Source organism: Chamaea fasciata, unplaced genomic scaffold (assembly GCF_029207755.1).
Source record: "Chamaea fasciata isolate MVZ Bird 193981 ecotype frontalis unplaced genomic scaffold, bChaFas1.0.hap1 SCAF_4, whole genome shotgun sequence".
NCBI lineage: Eukaryota > Metazoa > Chordata > Aves > Passeriformes > Sylviidae > Chamaea > Chamaea fasciata.
This window is the reverse complement of record NW_027094089.1, coordinates 41944519-41969483: the sequence shown is the minus strand read 5'-3', so window position 1 is coordinate 41969483 and position 24965 is coordinate 41944519. Positions and strand designations below refer to the sequence as shown.

General features: G+C 38.6%; 1 protein-coding gene across 1 annotated transcript; it reads right to left on the bottom strand.

Annotated features, from left to right (window-relative positions):
• Positions 1–1116: 1116 nt before the first annotated feature.
• On the bottom strand, positions 1117–11393 carry ZNF475 (zinc finger protein 475). The gene is made up of 3 exons (XM_066182508.1): positions 11292–11393; positions 4459–4639; positions 1117–1256 (listed from the first exon to the last, which is right to left on the bottom strand). Exons 1-3 carry the CDS (start codon positions 11391–11393, stop codon positions 1117–1119), a joined length of 423 nt encoding a protein of 140 aa, XP_066038605.1.
• Positions 11394–24965: the final 13572 nt, after the last annotated feature.

The window sequence follows — 24965 nt, the reverse complement described above, 5'->3', positions numbered from 1 at the left end:
ACAGTTTCTTTCATGGTATCAGGAAGCCTAGATTGCTAGTTCACAACTTGTACTGGATTTTGTTATACCTTTTGAATAACCTCACCACTTAATAAAATGCTTCAGAGTAAGTAAAATAATAATTGCTCTCTGCTGTGCCTTGTAAAAGGGAGCATTACTTCCTTCATGTGTTTAGCCTATTCCTATACTGATGTGTTTTGGCATTCATTCCTCTACATAACGTAACAGCATTTTTCAAAATAGCACCTTTAAACACCTTCTCCATGACTTTCTTGTATTAATACCCACCCTTCCAGCCAGCACTGGCTGTCTGTTATGGCCACATTTGGTACAGAGGGCAGGGTGGTATTTTATGCCAGCCATCTGGCACATCATGCTTGTTTTACCTTGACATTAAAATGTTTTCGTTTACAAAGTTCATGACCAAGATGCGCTTCCCTGACTTATAAACTTTTAGGCATGATCAGTTTACTGAGCTGAGGATGAATCTCATGGTCAGTATCATTCTTAAGCAAAAAGAGGCACACTTCTGGGTATTTTTTAAAAACAGCCTGTGTCTGCTTCTACCACGTGACTGGATCTCTTTACATGGGAAGGTTTCACTTTTAGCAGTCCGGGGCTTCGGGCTTCGCACGATACAGTTACACAAGGATGTGAACACTAGAGTGCTCCAAAAAAAAAAAAAAAAGAAAGAAATGGAAAACCCAAACAAAAATGAACAAACTTAAAGGAGCTACTTGGTCTCTCTGATTAGTCAAGTTTGGCTGAAAGTCCTTACCAGAGAGTCTTTGAAAGAGGAGAAGCAAAATTTTCAAAGAACTAATTTTCTGTATTTGACTTTACACTTCAGTAGCAATGCCTGATTTTTACTCTGGAGACTTTTGGAGCACATATCATCATTATACAATAAAGTTTTGGTGACCATGTCTCTCCAGATGAATTTTATTTCTCTCATGGTTTGTCTGAAAGGTACGAGTGCACATGTGTGTATTCATGTGCACACACACACACATACACTCTTTTTAGGTTAGGCTAAATGTGTGTGAGTCTGTCTGTGTATGTGTGAGCAGACATGCATTCGTATGCATGTGTGCTACATCCACTTCACTTTGCAGGTTACGGTTTACAGGACCTCTGGTGGACGATCAGTCTGTCTGGAAGAAAAGTAGGCCCACAAACATCACATGGAACTAGCTGGCTTTGGGCAGTGGTCCAGGCAGCCTCATTTAAAGCATCAAGATCATAGAAACCTTTGGCTGGAAAATTAGAAAAAGAAAGTATCAGCTTTCTTTCTGGAGACCCACATTCAACTCTTCATGGAAAATATTTTCAGGAAATAGCTGTTGACTGAGCCTTTCAGTTTAACTAAACCATATTGCTTTTGCATATGAAAAAGAAAAGAAACAAAAGAGTAAAAAATATATTAAAAAGACTGTTTTTTGTCGCAGGGGTTGAATTAAATTGATTTCAAACTGAATCATTTTGTATTGTATGAGAGTATAAAGAAAACATCATGCTGTGTGTTATGATCTGCATTCTCAGCTAATTATTAACATCTTTGCATACATACTATTATCAGCAAATTCACTTTTTGGCTTTGCTTCAAGCTCTGTTTAACAAGCATGTGTTATCTGACCATGGCTATGGATGGGAGTGTATAATACTTGAGAATATGCAAGAGGTCAAATTTTCTTCCTGTCAGAGTCTATGTAAGTTACACTAAAAAGTGGAGTAAATCTTAGATAAGCCTAAAACCTTACAGACAAAACCTACAGTACTTTTAAGCCACAACTTCCTGTGAGTTCATTGCACTGATGCATCTATTGTCATCAAAACAGTAATCCAACCTTACTCTCAGTTATTTTCCACTGTGGGAAGAATGACTGCTCTGAAAGCTTAAGAGCATTCTTCAGACACTCAGATGTGTTTTCAAGATTTAATTTGGGTAAAAAAAATAATATAAAAAAATCTTGTTTACGTTCATCTTGAAGTAGACTTTCCTTCTGAAATGGATTTTCACATAGTGTTGTTTCAAACTGATTTGCAAAAAGGCCAGGCAGGTTGCTTAATACCCGGATTTAGATCTTAAGGATTTTCATTTGAAGTGCATGCAGAAAAAAATCCACATGGCTCAAATTGAAGACATATTTGCTTCACCCTTCTTATTTGGTATGACAACATCGAAAAAGATTTTAAACTCTGGTCTTTTTTCTTTGAACGGTTAGCAGTGGACAGTTTTTAAAAGAAAAGTATTTGTGCATCTAAAAATGTTCCATGGTTTCTGTCATTGGCACGTGATAGAGCTCTTCATTAAATGCCCATACAATTTTATTATGATTTATATCCAACGGTTCACATAACCACAATAAGCCTTAGATCTCTTAATATGCCTGTTCCTAATGTTCTTTTTGTTAGAAAAGCAACCAAGTAATGTTTCTTTTCTTGGCTGAGACAAATATCCCCTTTGCTTGCAGGAAATGAATGTGTATTTTCTGTACTTTGGAAAGTTTATGGAGTATTAAAAAAAAAAAAAAAAAAAAAGGAGAAGGAGAAAGAGAGATGACTTTCTCCTTGCAGGCATGTGTTAGGCATTCCACAAACAAAACACTGTGTAATGAGGGCAGTGGTTGTCTTCCTGTGACACTTGAGTTTTCAAAAAAAGATTTATGTAAGTTATAAGAAGTTTTATGTAAGCAGTTAATATTTCTGAGCTTTTTTTGAACATTGTCTATTTAATTCAGCAACGGGTAATCCCTCCCCCCTGAGCTGAGAAACTGTGAGACATGCAGTACATGCATGTGGTCTGAAGGTCAGTTATAGCATTTACCACATGACCAAGAGTAAGTCTTATGGAAAAAGAACAACACTGAGATTATTTTCTCAAGGCCAAGAGTATGAGGCAGCTGCAGGGGGAACAACAATTTTAGCTCAAGCTACAGAACTGATCAGACTTGCATCAGCAGGCATTTAGGGACAGATGTTGGAAGCAGGTCAGTATCCCCAGAGGAACCGTGGGCAGACAACACCTCACAGGAGATGCGAGGCGCCTGATATGACTGAGTAAATGAGACCACTTTCTGATTCATATCTGGGAGCCTTCTGCTAGATTGTTTTCTCAAAGAGTGGTTGTCTTTCTGCTTCCACTCCTTCAAAATAAGAATAGTGCATTTCAAAATAACCTGATTTGCCTTTTGCATCCTCCTCTTTCACATGGAATTCTCATTTCCTCCATCTGTTTTACCACACAATGTGTAGTAATTAAAAAGTGCTTAACATTTAAAAAAGCAAATACAATGAAGATGTCTTTTGAACCCATCTTTTACTGGAGATTCAACTATGCCACTTGGCATCTGTTAACCAAGTTCCAATTTTATTTTTTTTTTGAACTTTGATTATTATTTTGAACATCTGGTTAGTGTTCTCAGTGATCCTGCCTCCCTTCTGCATGTCTTCTGAGGACATATTTCTTTGTACTGCTGTAAACTGATCTAGTGCATGACTCTTTCTCAAGTGAGTTGTAGCAGACTTTATCTACTTTTCCAGACATTATGGGAAGCTGAGGGAAATTGTGGGGAATATAAAAAAAAGTGTGTGTGAATTAAATGACTGTGAGGAAGTGGTCCAAACTTGGCCCAAAGTAGCTCAGACCAGCTGGCAGGGCCAGGGAAAGCATCAAGCAGGATAGGTGAAATAACTTTTTGTGGGAATAGAGAAGTCTTGGGAACAGCTTCCAGGCAAAGCATGGACAGGAATTCCTTTTCATCCTACAGCGAACATACAACCCTGGGATACATATGGCAGCCCATCTCTGTGGGTGCTGGGGATCTTCCGTGTTCATTGATTTGAAGTGAAATCTTAGAAAACAGAACACACAGCACAAACATATAAAACTGGCAAAAAGAAATTTTTTATTTTGTACTACATATCTTTTTCCCCACTGTGTTTATATTACACTGTCTCATAATGAAAGCTTCTCAGACTTATAAATTAAAAGGGATCAATAACGTCTACAGGCTGTCGACTGTAGAAGAATCTCGCTGAAGTACCTACACCGATGTTGCCTGAGGGTACTTTAATGATTCTGTGTCATGTCTGCATGTTATTCTTGCATGTTTTTGCTCATTTTAAGACATGACTGTCCACAGCATTAAAAGAAGTCAAAAAGTAGTAATGTAGCTGTGAAGCAGGTTGCTAATCTATTTGTGTTTTGATTCAGGATACATTGTCACATAGAGGAGGCATGTCCCAGGAGGCATGTTCCATAGATAATGATTACTTTTACTTTCAAGGCCTTGTTTTAAGATTTCCTTCTGCTTCACAGAAGGAAATCTTAAAACAAGGCCTTGAAAGTAAACTGGAGAAATAAGTACCTGCAAACTGCTTACCTATTGCTTTAAAATATCTTTTTTAATTCCTGCCATTTTTTTCTCATCTCTCTTAATTTGGTCTGTAGCTTACCTTGCACGGTTCTGACTTCAGGCTTTTTGGGTTCTGGCCTTCTCAAGTGCTTGGGGAGGTTGTCATTCTCCTGGTGCCATTTTTTCAGGCATTGTGGCTCATGTATACGGATAGATTTTGTTCCAGACTCACAGCCACATATGTAGAAAATCACTGTTGGTGGCCGTCTTACCACTTTTGCCTGCAAATAATGGTGAAGAAGAAGAAATATTGTTTTCAATATTAATTTTGAATCAGAATGACTTTGTACGAAAGCAATCATGTAGATGAGGAACCTGCTATCTCTGAAATCTGTGTAACTGTTTATTTCAGTCTGATTTTGTTTGGAATCAGTCCTGAGGCTTGTAAGAGATACTGTCCCATTAACTGGGCACCTGGAGCAGGTAGGTTTCTTCTGCAGATGCTGGGCTGAAAATTCATGTGTGTGACTAATCAATACTTAGTTAAGTTTCCTCTCCTTCATTTTCATACCTTCAAGTTCACAAAAATGCTTAGTCTTCACATGCATAAACAACACCTCTGTTCCATCAGGTTGCAATGCAGCATCCACCTTAAATGGTTGAAGCCATTTACTTACCAAGCAGAAGTAAAATGGAAAGCAGCAACAAAAGCTTCATCAGCTGAACTCTTGACATCTAGTACAGTAACAGAAAGATTCCATCTTCCATCAGAACAAAGCTCAAAGTGCTGTGTCCAGCCTTAAGCTAGACAGTGAGGGCAGTTCTCCCAAGAGGTGATGTGTGGTTTTTTACCTCACTTTTGCCATAGATCAGTTAGTTGGTGGAATTCTTGGCCTTCAAAGATTAAAACCAATCCAAGATATTTCAGGATGAAGGGTAAAATAGGAACTGTTGTTTGTTTATCCCAAAGGCCTTAGTGTGAACTCTGCCAGTGACTGCAGCAAGGGCAGAACTGGACTCTAAGCAAGTCATTGTTTCCACACTGAATATGTGCTTTTGTTCTCAGAGAAAAACTGCTCAACAACAGAAGAAAAAGATTCCTCAACCCCAAACCTCACAAAGATATAATCTAAGGCTGAAAAATGTATAATTACTGTGGTATTGCAGATTATAGACTCAGCTGTGTCCTTAGGCGCGTCTTGGGCTAGGCATGGTGTCAGTACCAGCCGTGCTCCAGGAAGTAGGATAAAAACATGCTGTAGAGAAAAACTTTGAGGCACACAGATGGATCTCACAACTGCCAGCACACCCTACACTTCTGACTGCAGAATACCAGTAAGAGATGAGCAATTCCCTGCCCTCCTCAAGTTTGACAGCCATGCCAGAACAAATACGGGAAACCTTTCTCACTCAAGCAAGTGTGGTGGGGGTTTCATTTTTTCCTCTGCTGCTGTGTAAGACAAAGCATAACCTGTTCCCGTATTTATGATTCTTTCTGTCAGCCCATCAATGTGTTTACAAAATTCTGGGCAGCTCTTCTCACATTTAGGTTACAGCCTGAAAATATCATTAGTGAACAATCTGCGTAAGATTGCCTTCCTGTATCACACATGTAATCTCACTTACATGAAAGAAATACTACTCTATAAAGTGTACTTTTTCTGGGAAAAGTTGGACTTCATCTGGAAAGTTCTCACAGTGTCTTGAAATATAACATCCAAAGATGGGCTCTCCAAGGACATTTTCATCCTCTTGACTTTCAAATGGAATTTCCTTGCTATCTTTGATAACACAGTATTTTCTAATATATCTAAAAATACAGCCTTCTCCTATTTTTAGATGAATACAGCAACAGCTGTTTTAAAAACACCTTATAACATTTTATTATCAAATTTCACCTATTTCTTTTCAAGTCATGAGCTAGAACTTGTCTGATTTTGAAGTAAGACTCTGGGGCCAGATACAAAGTCTTCTGAAGACACTGTACATATATTGGTAAGCTCTGGAGAGCTTTAGATAAGGATATTACAATCTAAATTCCTGAAGTCAGAGAACTGTTTTTAATGCACATGCCTGCTGTGGGTATGGTCATACTGTTTTAGAAATGGTTTATTAAAAAAATATTAGGTGTGAAATCACTGGAAACACACTTTCCCTATGAGTTCTCATTAGCTGGGTTACTGCTATTCTTCTAAATGGTTACTTATTGGCTGTGAACGAAGAAAGAGCAATTTGACTTACATTCAGCTTGTAAGGACTCTTCATATACGAACAGAAAAAGAAATCTTAGTACAAATGCAGAAATCTTTTCAAGTAGAAATGTCTGTCTTTTATAATTTCCACAACTCAAAATAGTACAGAAACAACAGGAGAAAGAAGAATTAATTAAAAGGAATCAGGTCACTCTTAGGATAGAATTGTTTTTATTCCAGAAAAATACTGAGATTGACCCATCACCACACATACAATTATATGCTCAAATTCTTCTCTGTACACATGTTTAAAACCTGAAACAGATTAGCCTAACAATTGGTAGTAACAGATTTTTCTTTTTTAACTGTGGAATCCAAGATATGATAACCTTTACCTGGAATTTCTACAGCTGATGATATTCACCCTTCATTTCTTTTTATTTTCAGTGTGCCTATCCCAAATGTCACATCTGGAGGCCTGCAGTTTGAAACTAAACTATTTTTGGAAACACCACAATTTTCCAACCCAAACTACTCACAGGCCAGTGGCTAGGCTGTCTGTTCACTGCTTTGTTTTTAACTTTCAAAAAGGGTTGTAGGGAAGGTCTGTTCCTGAGGATATGTGTTATTATAAAAATACCTACAAATACCTAACAGTGTAGTTAGGCTTTCCTCTGGTGTCTCAGTATTTTCTTTTTTACTCCAAGACTGCTAAGTATGTCTGCGTGACTATGAATGAAGTTATTTAGCTCAGAGGGCTATGCAACTATGTATTTTCAATACAAGTACTGACATTACTTAAGGTTAGCCTCAGGCTGCTGTTATGGTGTTACATGAGGTCAAATCCTTCCATACTGCATAAAGCTTTTTATTTCTTCTTAAGTACACACAATAAGACTGAATCCCAAACTCTCCTACATAAATATTTATCATCCAGGACTGCATACAGCTCTGCTCTTCTTATTTGTTCAATTATCCATGTATTTTAATGGGAAGAGGGGCGGCATCCTGCTCTAGGATGGAGCTCTTGTCACAGGCTTGAATTGCTCAAGGACTTAGAGGCTCAGGAAAAGATTGGGACAAACATTTAGCAGCAGCATTCTATGAAAGCAGCCCTTTCCACACATTCCTCTCTGCCAAGTGAAAGGCATTTTGCATTTAAGGATCACGGACAAGCTATAACATGGTTCTCATGACTATCCAAAGCTGCACTTCCACTGAATCTTTCAGACAGAAGAGCACTCATGTTAGGTTCATATGCCTGTGTAGGAAATTTCCTTGAACAGCAAGGCATTTCTGCAAGATGATGCATATAATTAAAAGTATTACTCCACTGGAGCATGAAATATCCCATTTTGCTCCCAATGTGCTTTCTTTTTAAATTGAGTAAGTAAGTACAATGAATATGGCATCCAGGTAAAAGTAAAGGACGGAAGCCCAGTTATTCCCAATGAAAACACTCAGTAAGTTTCACTCAAACCATCAATTAACTGCCCATTCTCATCTAACTTTCTATATTTGCCAATTTATTTGTCAGTATTCTCCTAGGAAGGTGTTCAAAACCACTGCAATGAAGCAGAAAAAGCTCATCATTGACTTTCCACCTTACAGTAGAACTACACTGCACCTGAAGAAGTTTTCCCTTTACCAAGATGCTAAATGACTTTATGCTAGAGCAAAATATAACATCAAAGTTCTTGCTACACAAATTTTCAAGACTTACACTGTATTAAAATGCATTACAATTCAGCCAAGGAAGATCAGTGAAATCTTTCTAGGTAGTTAACCAGATGAGAAGAAAACAGCAGATGGCAGCACCATCTAATAGGCTTTTTAAAGATCAGCGTTATCTATTGTCATAAATCCCATAACTCACATACACACAGCAAGTTATTGATGCTCACTGACATGTATCACACATTTTTGTTTATGATACAATAGAACACAGACTCTGTTTTAGTGCAAGTCTGAGTTTCAGTAGCTGCAGGCACCACTTCTGTTGTTTGGGGTATCACACTAGAATTCACAGCAGAATTTCTGAGCTGATGTGACCCTTGAGAGTCTCTAAGCATAGGCTGTTGTTTTACACAGCCTGACGTGATTAATTCAAATGTGTTCATTGATTCTGAGAGCGAGGACAGGTACTGGAAGAGAGAGCTTACAGAGGCTTTCAGTCTCCACCTCTAAAGACATTTAAAGCAGAACGGAGAAAGAGTTTCTCAGTAATGACGCTGGCCTAGTTGATGCCATGCTTGCTAAAGGGGACAGAATTCCAAAGCATACAGGCAGAGGCATAGAGGGTGAAGTGCTTGCAGTTGTAAAGTTAAAATGCACTTTACATGGTGTACCACTAAATCAGTCAAAACTTTATTTTGAAAATGAGGAAAAGGAAAATCCAGCTTTTTCATTTAGGGCATCTTTCATTGTTTAAATTTATTTGAGAGCAGCACTACTTCTCTTAAATACACTTACAAAAGGGCTGGGTGGGTTTTTTCAGTTACTGCTTTCCTCTGATGTTCTGCTGAATCAGGACTTTAAGCAAGTACTTAAATAATTCACTGTCACAGTGAGTAAGTCTGTTAGATGAGGCAGGGACTGCCCCAAATGCTTTCCAGCCAGGACCAAAACAGTAGCCATTTCACTCCACCACTAGTGAAGCACTATTTTTTAACAGAATTAATAAGCAGCTGAGTAGCTAGTAAGGTGAGCAGAATTGAAACCATATGCTGGAAAAAAAGGAAGACTAGCAGAGACACAGACCTTGTCCCTGTTCATAACTATATCTGCAATTATTTCATAAGGTTAGTGCTTTTCCACACCCTTCAATGTATCGACCTTTCAAAATGTTCCACTGGAAATGAAAATCCTCTCACAGAGAATTTAAACCTACAGGAAAGTGGCTTCCTTTGACAACTTCTCAGAAGCTGTCTGTGAGTCCTGAAGAACCCCCTGGAACACAGGATATTTCTTTCAATCTCCCCATCCCATCTCTGCCTTAAATGCATAACTCTGTACTAAAAAACAGCTCTAAAAAATTCAGTAATAGACCTCAGAGAGGTAAAATCCATCATCCTTTCTTGAAAGTCATTGTTAATAATAAAGGCCCTCCAAGTCAATTACAAATTGGAGGCTGTACAGCCTCATTAGTTCTGCTGCAACTGATGAACTGTAACTGCTTGGAAGTAAATGAGGAAACCTGTTGTTCACACAGAAGGAAGAAAAGATTTGAGCAGATTTCATTTTGGCTCTGCAGAGCTCACAGAAGTAAAAAGTGGTAATAATGTTGTTGTTCAACAAGTCAGCAGATGTGAGTGAATCCACAAAGGGAACAGATACGTTGTGCAAAAGGGTAACATTTTTTACAGAGTCACTGTCAGTGCCAAACCACACTCTAAACTGTTGTGGTTTTTTTCTAATGGTATCATAACTACAGAAAATCGCCCTCACCCTCTCTTTTTTGGTCTCACACAGAATTATGTGTGATAGATTAAACTCTATGCTTCACACCCATGCCATTCACTGAACAGTCACCTCTAGAGCAGTGACAGTTCTTCGGGAAAGAGCACAATGTAGAGTAAACACCATCACTTTTCCTACATCTATAAATGCAGCTGTGCGGTATTTTGAACTGCCTGTGGATTACGCAAAATTTGCTGATAAAAGACCTGAGTAGTGAACCTTTATTTGCCAAAATATATTAATTAGTGGTCTCATAGGGCATAATAAAAAACGTCTCATGAAGTCTTCAGTCTCATTTGAGCTGAGGTAAAGCTACTATCTTAATTTTACTCAGCAGCTGGTAAACTAACATGGTAAATACTTTGACTTCTAAAGCATCTTAAGAAATGCTCTGCATACCATTGCATTCCTTTGGCAACGGGAGAGCCATTTTCAAAAGTAATGTAGGCAATCAGGATTCCAACTTGCATTTGAAAAAAAAAAAAAGGCCATTTAATTTGGACACTGGGCCTAAATTTAGACATCCATCTTACAAAACTCCTGGCCAAAAGACAGCTTGTGCAGAAACAAATGCAGAAAAAAATAACCCGTTTTCCAAAACTCTGTGTAGCTTTTGGATAATGTGAATCAGCTTCTTTGTTGTTGGATCCTGAATCAAATTCAGTGGAAAAAAATGTGCAGTCTTATTTATTTTGTTGTTGTTATACCCAGAACTGCTGCCTTTGAACATGCAGTCCTCAATAAACTCATATTGCATGCCAAGGTTAAGAATAACAGTAAAATATGAAAATCATGTTTTGAAGTGCTGGATGCTTGCAGGACAATGAAACATTACATTTCATGTTAACTACATAAAAATACCTAACATCTCCTAAAACATATGACATCCAAACCCTGCCTAAGCTGCTCAACAGAATCTCCTAGGGAACTATATCAAACAATTGATCCTCTTGGAGATATAACTCTTAAAAGACAACAAAGAACCCAGCTACTCCCATTCAAAAGAAAAATCAAAATGAATAGGAATAAATAGTTTCCCTTATTCCCTTCCCAGTATTTCCCTTTTCTTTATCCTCTATTTAGCAGAGAAACATTTGCATGGAGCTAAAAGGTTCTTCTGAAAAAAATGAATTTAAATTTGGATGGCAAGCCAGTCTCCCCTGGAGTGCCAAGCATCAAGATGCATCCACACTCTTTCATACAGCACATGCTTAGCAATTTACCTGGTCTGATACAGGTAGTGCAGCCCTGTTCATTTCTTGACGGGCCTTAGGTGGTTCACCACTTGCTGAGCCAGCTCCAGATCTTGGTGCTTTACCAGATTTACTGGTGGCAGCGCTTGGCTGCCTCGCAGCACTGCTGCCGCCTTTGCAACACCTTTCATGCACAGGGAGATGGTCAGGAAAAAAGGTTCAGCCACAGTTTATACAGGGCACAAGCTGGGCTTGAGCACTATAATAAGCTGCTTCATTTTCATCTGCGAGTGTATAGGAACCACTACCAGCAAGGATGTCAGGTTTCCTGGGCTCTGGCCTTCTAAGGCACTTTGGTAGCTGATTGTTTTCAATACGCCACTTCTCTAGGCACTTAGGTTCATGTATAGCAATAGAATGTGACCCAAATTCTCTGCCACAGATATAGCATACCTTGAAGGCAGGTCTTCTTGCGAACGGTGCTTGAGACATGTCTGAAGAATTTCACTGCTGTGATACTACTGCAGTGCCTGGTCACCTTTCCTGGGATTCAGCTTCTAGATGTACTACTTTGGGAAAAATTCTGGGAAGATCTGGCACATTAGATGCTGAAACTTGCCCTAAAGGGAAGGTGCTAGAGATACTAATAGTGGCTTCTTCACCACTAGATAGAATACTTCAAGTTTTGTTCACACTCTTATTCTTGATATTTGTTTCCATTAAGGGTATCACATTTCAGGAAACTTTTCTCTCCCCTATGCATAAAGAGCTTGGCAAAGTCCGTTATTCAGAATGACTCTACATCTTCTTAATCCATTTTCATGGGCCAAGATATATGAGGGACTTCAAAGCTGGAACACTGAACCTAATGGCTGTTTTAGTAGAGAAAGGGGGTTTCTGTGTGTTTTTCTTTTGTCTTTTGCTCTTACATGACCCTGAAATAAATGAAATTAATATAAATTAATAAATATGTTCTCTCTAGTTAAGGTTACCAACCACCAGTTTATGAAAAGGCACAATTAACCTTAATAATCTGTTATATTTTTAAATAGCAGATAAATAACATCAAATACATTCTTATCCATAGTGATCACCTGAACAATGTAAATCTGAAATTCTGATCCTAGAGGAAGTAAAATCATGAAGGACATGAAAGAAGATGGAACAAACCGAAGCTGATGACATGTAAGTGGTTTGGTGTACAACCAGTATGCTTTATTTTCAGTTACTGATGGAACTGGTATTTCTGGCAGTCTTCAATTTATAAGCCTTTGAAGTTGATACTTAAACATCATTTCCCTGTCTCCAGAGACATAAGAAAAAATCCCTCTGTAGAAAGCTGTCAATGTCCAATCTACAAAGGGAGAGTCAGAACGGAAAGTGTTCCCAGTCAGTCTATTGCTTGAAGGAGATTATTAGCACTTATTATTATTAGCACCTTAATTCAGCACTTCTGATGTGGTGTCTCAAATCCCTAACCAGTCTTGATTCTCCCAGTACAAAAGTGTTATTAATGAAATGGAGCATGTTTTTTTTAATAAGGCTTACTGAGGTGCTCTGGGAGCTGAAGCACATGCTGGATGAGAGAGAAAGGGCACTGTATTTGCTTAGGTTCCAGACAGCACTAAATATATTTCAGTTTTTCAATGTCCAGTTTACCCCTGTAAAGAGATAAATTTGTGCTTTATCCCTTAAATGTTCATTTCTTAAAATATTTTGTGCTAGTCCTCCAAGGATTAGAAAATATAATTCAGACCATACACATGTATGGCAGAGTCTACTGTTTTAATTGCATGGAAAAATAAAAAACCAAACTAGCACATTGCAATGATAGGTAATTGTCAAGGACAGTCTACTTTATCTGTAAGAGAACATCTGGCTAAAGCCATCTTGCTCTTACTGAATATTCCAGACTTTATCTCAATCCTTCCAAACCTGTAGGGGGTTCCTAACACACAAACATATCCACACTGGTTGTCTTGGTGTCTTGGTTCACTTCCTCAGCTGCAACCATCAAACCTGGATCTTTTTTGCCATGTCACCATTGAAGACTTTGTTCTCGCTCAAAAGCCTTTTCACCCTTATCTGTCTCACCTCTAAAAAAGAACCCGCAGGCTGACTTTTACTATACCCAAGTGCAATGACAAAGGTTATTACCTTTGAGATGACAGTTAAACTTTGTATCACTGAGAAGTCATTGAGCTCATTCTAGTCTCCTACAATTATTCTAGGGGGTATCTTAAGGACAGGGGCAACAGTGAAAAAACAAGCTGTCACCAGGTCCATGTGAGTAGTCATCCTTTTGCCAGGTACAGAAAAATGTTTAGACTGTTGCATTGACACTGCTTGCTTAAATACTCACAGAGCTGCATATTTCTGGGACACTTGGGATACATTCTTATTTTACAAAAAGTTCCTGTGAAGCTTGTATTTATTTGTAGGCAAACCGGAAAATGTGAAGGCCATCAGACCCAGTCTGTGATTTGTACTGGAACAAATCTCTGTGAGCAAGTATGCTGTAGTTAGTTGTTAAAAATAAAATTCTTGAGGGCCATTATACTTTGTTCATTCAAAGTTAATACCTCATTCAAAACTGCATTAGATAACTGCAGTCTGCTGAAAAACAGGGTAGAGTATTTCATTCAAAGTTAATACCTCATTCAAAACTGCATTAGATAACTGCAGTCTGCTGAAAAACAGGGTAGAGTATGTGGCTATAGTATCCTCTCATGTCTGAAGCTATCAGGTGTATCAGGTGCATAAAATGTATGTTGATGGTTACACAAAACTATAGCAACTGGAATTTTTAGTTCAGATACCAAAATAACAGGTTCAGCAGTATGTGAAATTTAAATGTGCAAATTAGTACTCAGGCTACTGTACTGTAAGGCTGTTTCAAAGACTGGGAGAGTTTCCAAGGAGGGTGCCCTGTTGGATGAATCCAAGTTGGGAAATAGCCAAACTCTTTAGGAGGATGAAGGGAATGGAGAGCCAGGGAAACATTAAAGGGTCATGAAGGCAGGAGAGATAAGGGTTATTGGCAGGCCACAGGAAGGGAGGATGTTCAGTAACATTTCAGGGAACTTCTGAACTTTGCAAGGTCCTATTTATGTCCTATTTATTGATTTGTGACAGAATGAAACTTTCTTGTACCTGAGAGGATTCTTAAAGCAACACTGAACACTGAACTGCCTGCCATATGAAGAATGTTAGGTGACTTAATCTGTTGCAATTAGGAAGGAATGAGTCAATAAAAGATGCTATAAACAATCTATTAACAATATAACCTATTGCTGGATTTCCAAGCTTGGTATTGTAAATACTTCATAAGAGAATTATGCTTCCTTGTGGGGATTACACCATTTGGTCTACGTTTATTCCTGCCAAGTTGACTGTTGTTATTTGGAAACTTCCTATAAATTCAGTGTGAAATGAAAAGGCATATAAGCAGTTCAAATCTTGTCTCAAGCTCAGTGGTAAAGATGTGGAAGTAAATCAGGACTGGGATTTAACAATTCAAAACATAAAAATTCCTTGTTTTTCTTTTAAAAATGTTGTAATGTGTTTTAATAAAGCAGGAAGGTACAATTAATCATTGCATACAGCTATGGGAAAACATTTCTCTTCTCAGCAATTCCACTAAGGACAATACTTAAAAACAATTTCATGAACCGCAGTGACAGGTCACTTACAACTAGTGGAGAAATTCAATGTAATTAAAAGCAAATGAAATACTATGGCTAGTTTAGAATCAGGATAACCAAAACAGAACAGAATGACAAGAGCACAAACAGCTCAATACATCTACCATTTTCTTGTCCTGAAGTGGGAACAGGAACTCTTGCACACAGTTTTTAAACTTCACCTAATCAATTGCAATGATAACATTATCACAACACCAGCAACAACAGCATTATTAACCATGCCAGAAACTGCAACAACAGCATTATTAACAATGCTTCACTTATGCTGCCTTCTCTTAGCCACATGTGTGATTCTGTCTATGGAAGTGGGAACTTCCCTGAAACAGCCTTCATTATGTCTTGTTTCATGTCAGCGCTGGAACTTGGAAGCCAAGTTGACACATACGTTTCCTATTTCCTGTATGCAGTCCATTTCTGAAGAGCGACCCTCTCTGGTTTTCATTTCTCTTGATTCTGTCATGTAAACAATTCCTCAAAAACCATTAGAAGGTCATTTTATAAGCCTGGATTCCTTGACTGAATTGAACAAAACATACTGGTGTTAGCCGGGGGATTAAACTGGCTGTCTCCAATGAATCTTCAAGAATACTGCTTTTGACTTAGCTGGAATTCCACACAACGACCTCCCACCTATTAAAAAAGAACAGAGTTTACCTTATGGAAATGGTAACACATTGCATGAAGCATCCTACTACTAGGACAAAACCACACTTACTCAATAGACAAAATACAGGAACGACTGAGAGAATTTGGGAAATCTGTTTTTGTACAATTTATGGATGCTGCCTGGTATCACAGCCATTCCATGTATAGCTGTATCAGACTGTAAAATCTTTTTAATCTATATGGCGGTTCACTGTCACTGTTCTAATCTGCTAGCACAGAAAGATAAATCCTTGCACCAAATAAACACAGAGCTAAAACAAAGGTCACAGAGCTTTCAAGCTTACATGTCAAAAATACCCCAAGAACCTCTTAGACATGTTTGACTTCATCTACAAGCAGAGACAATTTCAAAAAAATTCCCCTTGGACATGCTTGGCTTCATCTAAAAGCAGAAACAATTTCCAGGAAGACCATAAACTGGCTAAGTAAGCAGTGGGATCCAATTACTTTGCTATTTTTTTTCAAAGTGTTTGATAAAGCTGAGAAGGATTTATAGGGAGTACTTGCTTCAGGTGACAGTGGCTTAAATCCAGGAGGCTCTTTGAGAGGTCATCTATAATTGTAGAGTGCTTACAAAAATCAGAACTCCTGTAACAGATTTATGAGAATGTCTGCATGGGTTGTTCTGTTTGAGGGAGAGTAGGAAAGGTTACAGAGACTCATAAATGAAGAGGAAAACATATGGGTCCAAACTGGTGGCAAATACAAAAGCCTAGCAGAAGCTCAGCTACAGATCAGTTGACAGTGCCAAAAAAAGAATAGACTAATTTTAGCTTGCAGAAAGGAACTGATTAATTCATTATCTTGGATTCAAGAACTCTTGGTTGTGTGAACTCTATTTATGTAAAACCACATTTCACTCTGAGTTTTCCCTTTCTTTTCCCTTCCTTCAATACTACACTCAATGTTGTATACTTATTCTGCCTGCCCACAATCCAGTGCTTGGAACCAGAAGCTTTCTGTTTGTGACACCACGTTGTTATGGGTCATTTAACAAGGGTGATTTATTGGATTAAATTCACAAGTATCCTAAAAGAAAAGATTTTACTTGCAATACCTAACTTTACTGTTATATAAATTGGAAATGTCTCAAATAGTTTAAAGTGAGAAGCAACAAGCAAAAGCTTCTTGTACTACAAGGACATCCAGAGATCCTTGTTTTTCAGTCTGGGTTGGACTGTGTAAACAGACAAAGGAGAAAACTCAGTATAAGAGGACATAAGATATTGAGAGATGAAATAAGTGATCTGCCAAGCATAACACAGCAAGTCTGAAAAAGAAGAAAATTCAATTTAGATTTTCTAGCACCCCAATACTGAATCAGCCCAGTCACAGAATTTTCTAAGGCTGATCCCTAACTTTACAGTCAAGACAGAGGTAATTCTTTTTTCTCTGCTTTTCTGGGTTCATATTATATTTACATATAAAAGAGGCGTCAGAAAGGACCAAACTGACACTCTCTGCTGAGTGCCAGAAAGCATTGCTTCAGGCTTTTTCCAAGTATTTTTTTCTATGAGGCTTCCCATTATTCTTTAAGGGAAAGCAAATGAAATTAAATCTACATCTTGAGCTTTATTTTTTCTTGTGCTAAATGTTTTATATCGCTCAATTACAAATCATTTTAGAAATCTGTTAAGACAAAGTACTCAAACGTAAGCTGGACAAAAATATTGGACAATTTGTAGTATCTTACTGCTGGATCTGTTTTTCACTGAAAGATAAAAGAAAAAAAAAACATTTTTATGTTTCCAACAATATTTTTAGCAAATTAACCACATATTGAAAGCCTCACATTTTTCCAGCTCAGCTCTACATTCTCTCCAGTTTCTGGCTGAAGGAATCTCCTTGGGGTAGTCCTAGGGACTAACCATTTCTTTCAGTCATGTGAAAAGAATAATCTGTTATTTTATGGAACTTAAATAAATACCATGGAGATGTAGAAAATCCAAAGTTTACTATGTCAGGATGTTTCAACTTTTCATAGCTGAGCATGATCCATGTTTTTATGCATCTTCCTCTCTCAAGTAACCACTTGCAAGCTCCAAACACACAAATATTGGCATGTACTTCACTTCAGTCAGCTTCAAGACCTTGCTAGTCTGTAACATCTAGTATCACTGAGTTAAAGTCTTAGGAGCAATGCACACTCAGAAACATCCAAGTGTGGAGCTTGTTCCAGCAGAGGATCAAGTGCACATACACCTTTTCCCCCATGTAATCTGCAGCCCAGAGGGTGGTGGTTATGCCTTTGTTTAAAGTGGATGCAGCCCAACAGGAGGACAGGACAAGAATACTTAAAACCAAACAGACCAAGTTAAAAAGCCATTGTGTTCTGATATTTGCAAACAGGCTAGAACTGTCTGGGAATCTTCTAGTGAACATTTTTCCCTCTGTTTAAAGTGTTGGTTAGACAAAACTGGAAGTTTCCTCCAAGATATACCCTGTATAACTTAGACAAGAGAAAAACTGTGGATGTGTCTGAGCCTGTGTCTGCATGTGTTCGCAAAGGTCCATCACAAGACAAGGATAGAGTAATGTGATTCAGAGATGGAAAGACACTTTTCCCAATAAACTGCAGTAACACAGTTACATTACAGGATAAAGTCATCTAAAGGGGTAAATGTTCTTTTCTTTTACAGTGCAAATCAATATTAATAGACTGATTTCTCTGAATAGAAAAAAAAGTGTTTCTGCTGATAAATGATCCCATAACTAGGGTTTTTGGTACTTTTGTTATGAACAGAATACTCAAATAGATAATCTGACTACCATGGAAATTACTAAACTCAGCAAGAAAGACCATCTACTAAAATATAAAAAACTAAATTATGAGCAGAGAGCCACAACAGCAGAAGAGAAACTGAGGGAATCTACAGCAGCAGATGAAATTATCCTAAGTGGAAAACGTCTAGAAAAGCAAAACTCTGGACATTCCAATTATTTTGTAAAATGTGAAAACCTAACAAGACATTATTAAATACTCACTGTTGCATTTTCCGTGAATTATGCAGCACATCCTAATACTTTGCAGAACAGCCGTGACATAGTGATACAAAAAAGAAAGGGATGCCTATTAAATCTTTTGCAGAAAACAGCGTGCTAGGAGGGCTATCAAAACATTCATCATATCCAGCAAGAGCCTTAACAGCATTTTAGCACTCATTTTGAAGGCTCTTGTTTGTAAAAAATCTTAAAAGCATCTTTCTTCTACATTACTATTTTTCTCCTCCAGATTAAATCAACAGTGATTTACAACTGGTGTGAGACAACATGATGGATAAAGGTCATCAAGTTTTACCTGGTACCCCTGGGTCCTGATGATTATGTAACTTGTCATGTGTATTGATCATCTTTTACTCATTTTGTATTTGAAGCATTGGTCCATATTGTCCTGTTTTCTATTTTATAATTCTTTAGTGAACAGGATTAAATTCCATGTGCCAATAAAAATACGTATGGAATATAAACCTGAAATGTCCTCAGATAATATGGCTTAAAATGTCTGAGGTGCCTACTGTGTAGCCATAATTTCACCTGTTTATAAACCAGTGCATTCTATTACAGAACAATGTCCTACAGAGTTAAGTAGATAGAAAATTTTAGTAAAATACATAAATTTGTAATGAAGGAAATGGTACTAGTTTGTAACTTGAGCAATCAGTTCAGTTACAGTACCTTAAGAATAAAGTTTGCAGTAAGCTTTAAGATAAACCACTTGGACAGTAAAGTCGTTTATTTCTGTTGTTCTTGCCAAATAAAACGGCTTTTTAGTAAATCTATTCATTATTGTTTTGTATCACATATTTTCCAGGAACAGAACTGAAAGAGATAATTTGTTATATAAGACAATCTGCAATTATGTGCCAGGCTGCCTTTTAGAGAGAGTAACATTTCTACCTTTCAACATCCACATTGTTGGCCATTGAAATTGTACTGCAATTGTATCCTCCTGTCCCTTAAAACACACACATAAATGAACTCAATCCAGTCCCCTAGAAGAGTGGGGAACCAAGAAGTCAGAACATCTGACCTGGTGAATGCTCACGCACCACTGTTGCCAAGCCAGGCAAACCTCTGCAGAAACAAATTACAGAGAACAAATGCATTATCCTCACAGTAAGCACTAAAACACATGAATGTATTACCAGCTAGCTGGTCTACAGGTAAAAAGTCACACAAATCTTTGTTGATTGACCTTTCTCCTTATTTACAACTGGGCCCCTGATCTCTGCAGGAATCTGACCATCTGGTACTCAGGGAAAACACCGGTTTAGCTGGATGAGGACAGGACACAAGACTGCATTATTTAAACCGTAGCTGACCGAGGCTCAGCCCAGGCGCGGTGTCAGTACCATCTTCACAGGGAAATCAGGTGAAACTAGTAAAACTGGGTTGTGAGTTCAGGGGTCCCCGTGCCTGTTGGCCAGGCAGAAGAGTGGCGTGGACAGCGGGAGAAACGGAAAAGCATGGTTCCTCTTCACCCAACCATTCTTCCACCGCCCTGCCCGAAAACAAAAACGGACAGGCTCGTTCAGATCCAAGGCTCCTGAGACCATGTCCTCCTAAAAACCTATTGCCTCCGCTTGGATCAAAATTCCCTCACGTCCCCTAAGGCTGGGCTTCTGTGCTGTTGCCCCTGTGCTCGGTGTGCCCGCCACGGAGGGAGGGAAAGAAGGAAGGAGAGAAGGAGGGGAGAGAAGGAGGGAGGGAGCGAAGGAGCTCACGTACCCGCGGCGCAGACCCCACTGCCCGCCCTGCCGTAGCAGCCCGCGCGCCGCCGTTTCCGCGGCAACGCCGCACCGAATGCAAACCCCTGCCGCCGGCGCGGCCGCCGATTGGTCAGCGTGACCGTCAGTCACCGGGACGAGCAGCCCCGCCCCCGGTTCGCCGGGCGCTGAGGGGGGCGCAGGGCGCCCCTGGGATTTGAGGCCAAGCCTGTCCTTTCCTGGCGGGGAATGCGACTGAGGGTAGCGTCTGACCAACTGAACACCGGCCAGTGTTCTGTGGGAAGTGACCCCTCTCAGGCTCTGCATCCTTGCACAAGGACCCCTCTCTCAACCCCTTTTTATTCTTGCCTAGGTGAGGAGGACGTACGGGCATCATTGTCAAGTCCCAGCAGCAGAGAAGGATAAGAATGACGAGTCCTAAATCCATCTCCCACGTAGGCACTCTTCTCATTCAAAAATTCACACTTTTCGGCCAGACTGTTTTCAACACTTTTCCAAATTTAACTTTTGCAATTTTCATATTTTCCGTGGAAGTTAATTCTTACAGAAACAATGATAAATAATTGCTACAAGAAAACACCACTGGTTCAGACATTCCCATGGCAAGTGTTCTCTGGTGTCAGTGCCAAGAGCAAGCCAGCAGAGCCGCTTTCATGCTGCCCCTTTCTGCATAACAAACTTCACTTGTGAAAACTTAAAATTGACATCAGGCATTGTTTGTGTAGGGTCATGCCAAGAGCAAGTGTTCTGCTAAGCAACAGAGATCTACTGCAAACAAAGTCTAGTACCTGTTTGAAATTTTTGGTGTGCCTCGTGTGCTGGTTGGGCAGATGTGGAGCAAACTTGTCAAACAGGTTTTTACAAAATCACATCCTTCAACCAGGTAATTCCCAGGCCTGAGACCCAAAATTATATTTACAAGAACCTTTCAGATAAGTCAAATCAGGTTGTCTAATTAGAACATGTTGCATTGCAAAATGTCAGTGTGCAAAGGAAAGTTATAGCAGGCAAGGCCTTTTGACACTGCAGCACCAGTAAGCCCAACAGTTAATTCAGCTTTATGTTATGTATAACTAAGGGTGTTCATCAAATGAGTAGCACCTGGATTAAAAGCAAATGACATTTAACCTGCACTTTGCCTTAGAGATTAAACACAATTTGTATTGCACCAAATTTATTGTCATCATGTCATAGGGTTCTCACCTTTTGACAGAATTAAGATGCAGACCCTCTTTTTAGCAGTATTTGCAGAATGCTTTGATGCCATGAAAAATACAAGAAAAAGTTATTTCACCTTCATCACTGATTCTATCACCTAAGACTGTTAGTTTCAAGTTATTTGAGGTTACAAAACTGTGATTATTGTATGTGACAGATAAATACTAAAGGATAATAGTGCAGTTACAGAGTCAAAATCTAGGAAGTGCTAAGGTTAAAGTTACCCTTTGCCTCACAGATCTAACAGGAAATTTATAAATAGAAATAAAAGCATGTTTGCATGTTGTAAAAACCTACATTAATCTATGTATCTCCACAAAATAAAAAATATTTTTCTCGATTGTATGATTTTAGGTGGTAGACAAGTAAGTCTGCTGGTTCCATATGAGCTGTCTCAGATGTCAACTCACAGGTCTGAAAATAGCAAGAGAAGTAATTGCAGTACAAGATTTAGGAAAAAGACCCCAACATCTTGCTATTTTTTTTATTTAAATGAATAAAAGTGTTTCAGAGAATTAGAAATGAGGAACAAACTAAACAATACTTCTACTCCAATTTAAAAGCCCACCCCAAATCCTTAACAAAGTTTTCACCAAGGTGATGGAATACATTTTCTTTTATAGTTACCATCAATAAAATAGATTGATTTTTAATAAATTACTATGTATATAAAACTTGGTAATATTTTGTATCAATTAATATTAACAATATATTAAAAATTGGTGAGAAATTTCCAGCTGAATTACTGATTGGCATATTATGTGTGTATGTACATATGCTTGTATGTGTGTAGATATTTAGCTATTCGAAAAAGCAAAAATGGACGACCCTGAAAAATGTTTGCTATATCACATAAGCCATACATGTGGTTTACTGCAGCTGACTGGCACAGATCTCTGTGTTATTTTAAATGAAATGGTACAAAACTGGATTTAATCTCTTCTGGTTTGTATCTTTTCCATACTCCATTATGAACTCTTGCTGTCTAAATAGAATGCAAACAAAAAATACAGGACTTGCTTTTACCAGAGAAAGAAGAACATCAGAAATTAATTGCTTTCCACTCTGTATCTTCTTCAAGCCAGACTCTATCACTTAGTGGACAAAAATTCCCTAGAATAGGCTTTATTAAATGAAATAATTTGCATTTCATGTACATGCGCAATTAGGGCACCCTGGAACAACAGGAAGGGTCATAGAGAAGCCATGGGAAACTTATCATAGGATTTCAATGTGTCTGATAATTTCCCAAAGGGCCTGAGACAAACATCAATAAAAAGAGTTGTATCCCAGTGAGACAGGAACAGCTCTGATATAATTACTTTGCACATATTTTTGTAATCGTCATTCCAACTAATAACTTGTGCTTCTGCTGACCTATTTTGCTTCCTCCAAATCTCTGGGTAGGATACTATCAGAAGGTCAATTTGGAAGCAGCAGAGGAAAAATAAATAAACCAAGAGTATTAAAAATGCCTTAAAAAGTAGTTTGGATGGGGTAAAGGTGAGAGGTCATCAATTGCTAGGAGTTCTTTATTTTTACTGTTTATTATAGCTCATTTGCTCATGGAGAGAAAACAAATGAGGGAAGTCCATCTCATTATACATTATTTTTACTTTCCGGCTTGCTTTTCTGAAAGTTTGGAAACGTTTGTTTTATGTTTTTCCCATTACCAGTATTTCTTTTCTCTTGTATGTAAAGCAGTAATATTAGCTTCACTGAAGATTTTCCTATGACAACATGTTTTGGTAACTGAAGATTTAAGAACTTGACTATTCAGCCCATGAAATCAGTCTGTGTTTAATACAATTTAGTTGTTGTGAAGACATTACTTAGGAGACCGATGTAGTTATTTTTACATCACCTTGTTAGGTGCCACCCTTTGGTTTTACTCTACAGAGTAAAATGCAGAGATCCTCCCTCAGAGCATATCTTCAAAGCATCTGAAAAAATGTCAGTAAATTAATTACCCTCTGTGATCAGTAACTTTTCTTTCCTGAGGAAAAGAAAGGTTACATCAAGGCTGAAAGGAACGCGTGCCTTGTTTTCATTACTGTTTCCACTGGACAACCAGAAGACAGAAAAGATTATGTTGCAGCTAAGAACATAGTTCAAGTGTGTACAACCAGATTTCCCTTTGAAGCTGGAAGTTTTCCCAGGAAGATGGATATGGCTGCAGCTGAAGCAACAATCATTTTTCATGAAGAGAAATACTGCCACACCTTCCAAGGCTGCACTACTCTAAGCAAATTACACAGTGTTAATGACATTTCCCCTTGTGACCACCTGAAAATACCTAGCACTTTTTCACCAGAACTGTGTTTATCTCACAATTACACTTCTATGATACCTTTGATAATACTTGTCACTAACGAAGGTTGGTGGAAAAAATGTCAGATCCTCTGAATTAGTGCCTTGAACAAGAGAAAGAGAAATTCTGAGAAAGAATTTTAAAACTCCAAAATACAGTTAGATGGAGAAAGGACCTTTGTGTTTGGACAGAGAAAGGGTATTTACAAACCCAGTATTTAGAAGAAGTAATGGAAGAATAAATGACAGCATGAAGATTGTAAAATTATGAACTTCTCAAAAAAAAAAAAAATCTTCCAGAAAGAACAATTTTAATTAATGCATTGAATTTCTCTCTCTTGGCAAGAAGGTTTGATTTTATAACCAAATCATCGGTTATTAAAGACATCTATATGTGAACTATTCCTGTCAATGGTTTTGCAGTGCTATAGCCATTAGTCTTACATTTCTCAGTCCATCACAAAAGATGCATGTTATATTGCTGTGGACACTGCTTTTAGTTTACACGCTCCCTCTTCAGGACTGTTATTGCAGGACATGGTAGCCACCTTTATTGGCCTGCCTTCCCAGAAGGCAGCCCAAGAATCATCACTCTGCACACACCAGAGCTCTCTGCTGCGAGTTTCCTCCCCTGACTGCCAAGAATATCAGAGGAACTGGATTTTCAGAAACCCGAACTCCTCGCCTCCAGCTCAGGGCAGCCGAGGGCTGCTTTATACAGACTATACATTTCTTCCAGCCCCCTCGGAGTGGCTGACTCATTGCAGCCTCACGCAGTCTGCCATTTCACGCTCTTTCCCTTCTTATTACATCCCACATAGGCAGGCACCATTGCCAAAAGCGTCCCAAGAGCTGGAATCACCTTGTCTCCAGTGCAGCCTCCTTTACCCTGCTATTACACTGTCTAGCCATCAGCCTCGAGCATCATTACCTAGATACAAATTGGAACAGCAGTGCGTCAGCTACAGGGGAGCCCAACTACAGACACACAGTATACCTCACGATGAGCCAATTTTCTTGAAACAGATGTTCCCCATTCCAGTCACTCGTATTACTGCTGCCTGGATGCCCTCTTTTTCACATACCTTTTGTACCTAGTGTACACTTTCAATTCCATAAGCATCTTTCACATCAAGAA

Bases quoted from the DNA above. Each gene is read 5' to 3' on its own strand.
- ZNF475 (XM_066182508.1), bottom strand. From the start codon at position 11,393: ATGAAAGGTGTTGCAAAGGCGGCAGCAGTGCTGCGAGGCAGCCAAGCG. The intron at 4,640-11,291 runs GTGAACCACCTA...CATTATTTGCAG, and splicing joins TGGAGCTGGCTCAGCAAGTG to GCAAAAGTGGTAAGACGGCC. The intron at 1,257-4,458 runs GTAAGCTACAGA...CTAATTTTCCAG, and splicing joins TGAAGTCAGAACCGTGCAAG to CCAAAGGTTTCTATGATCTT.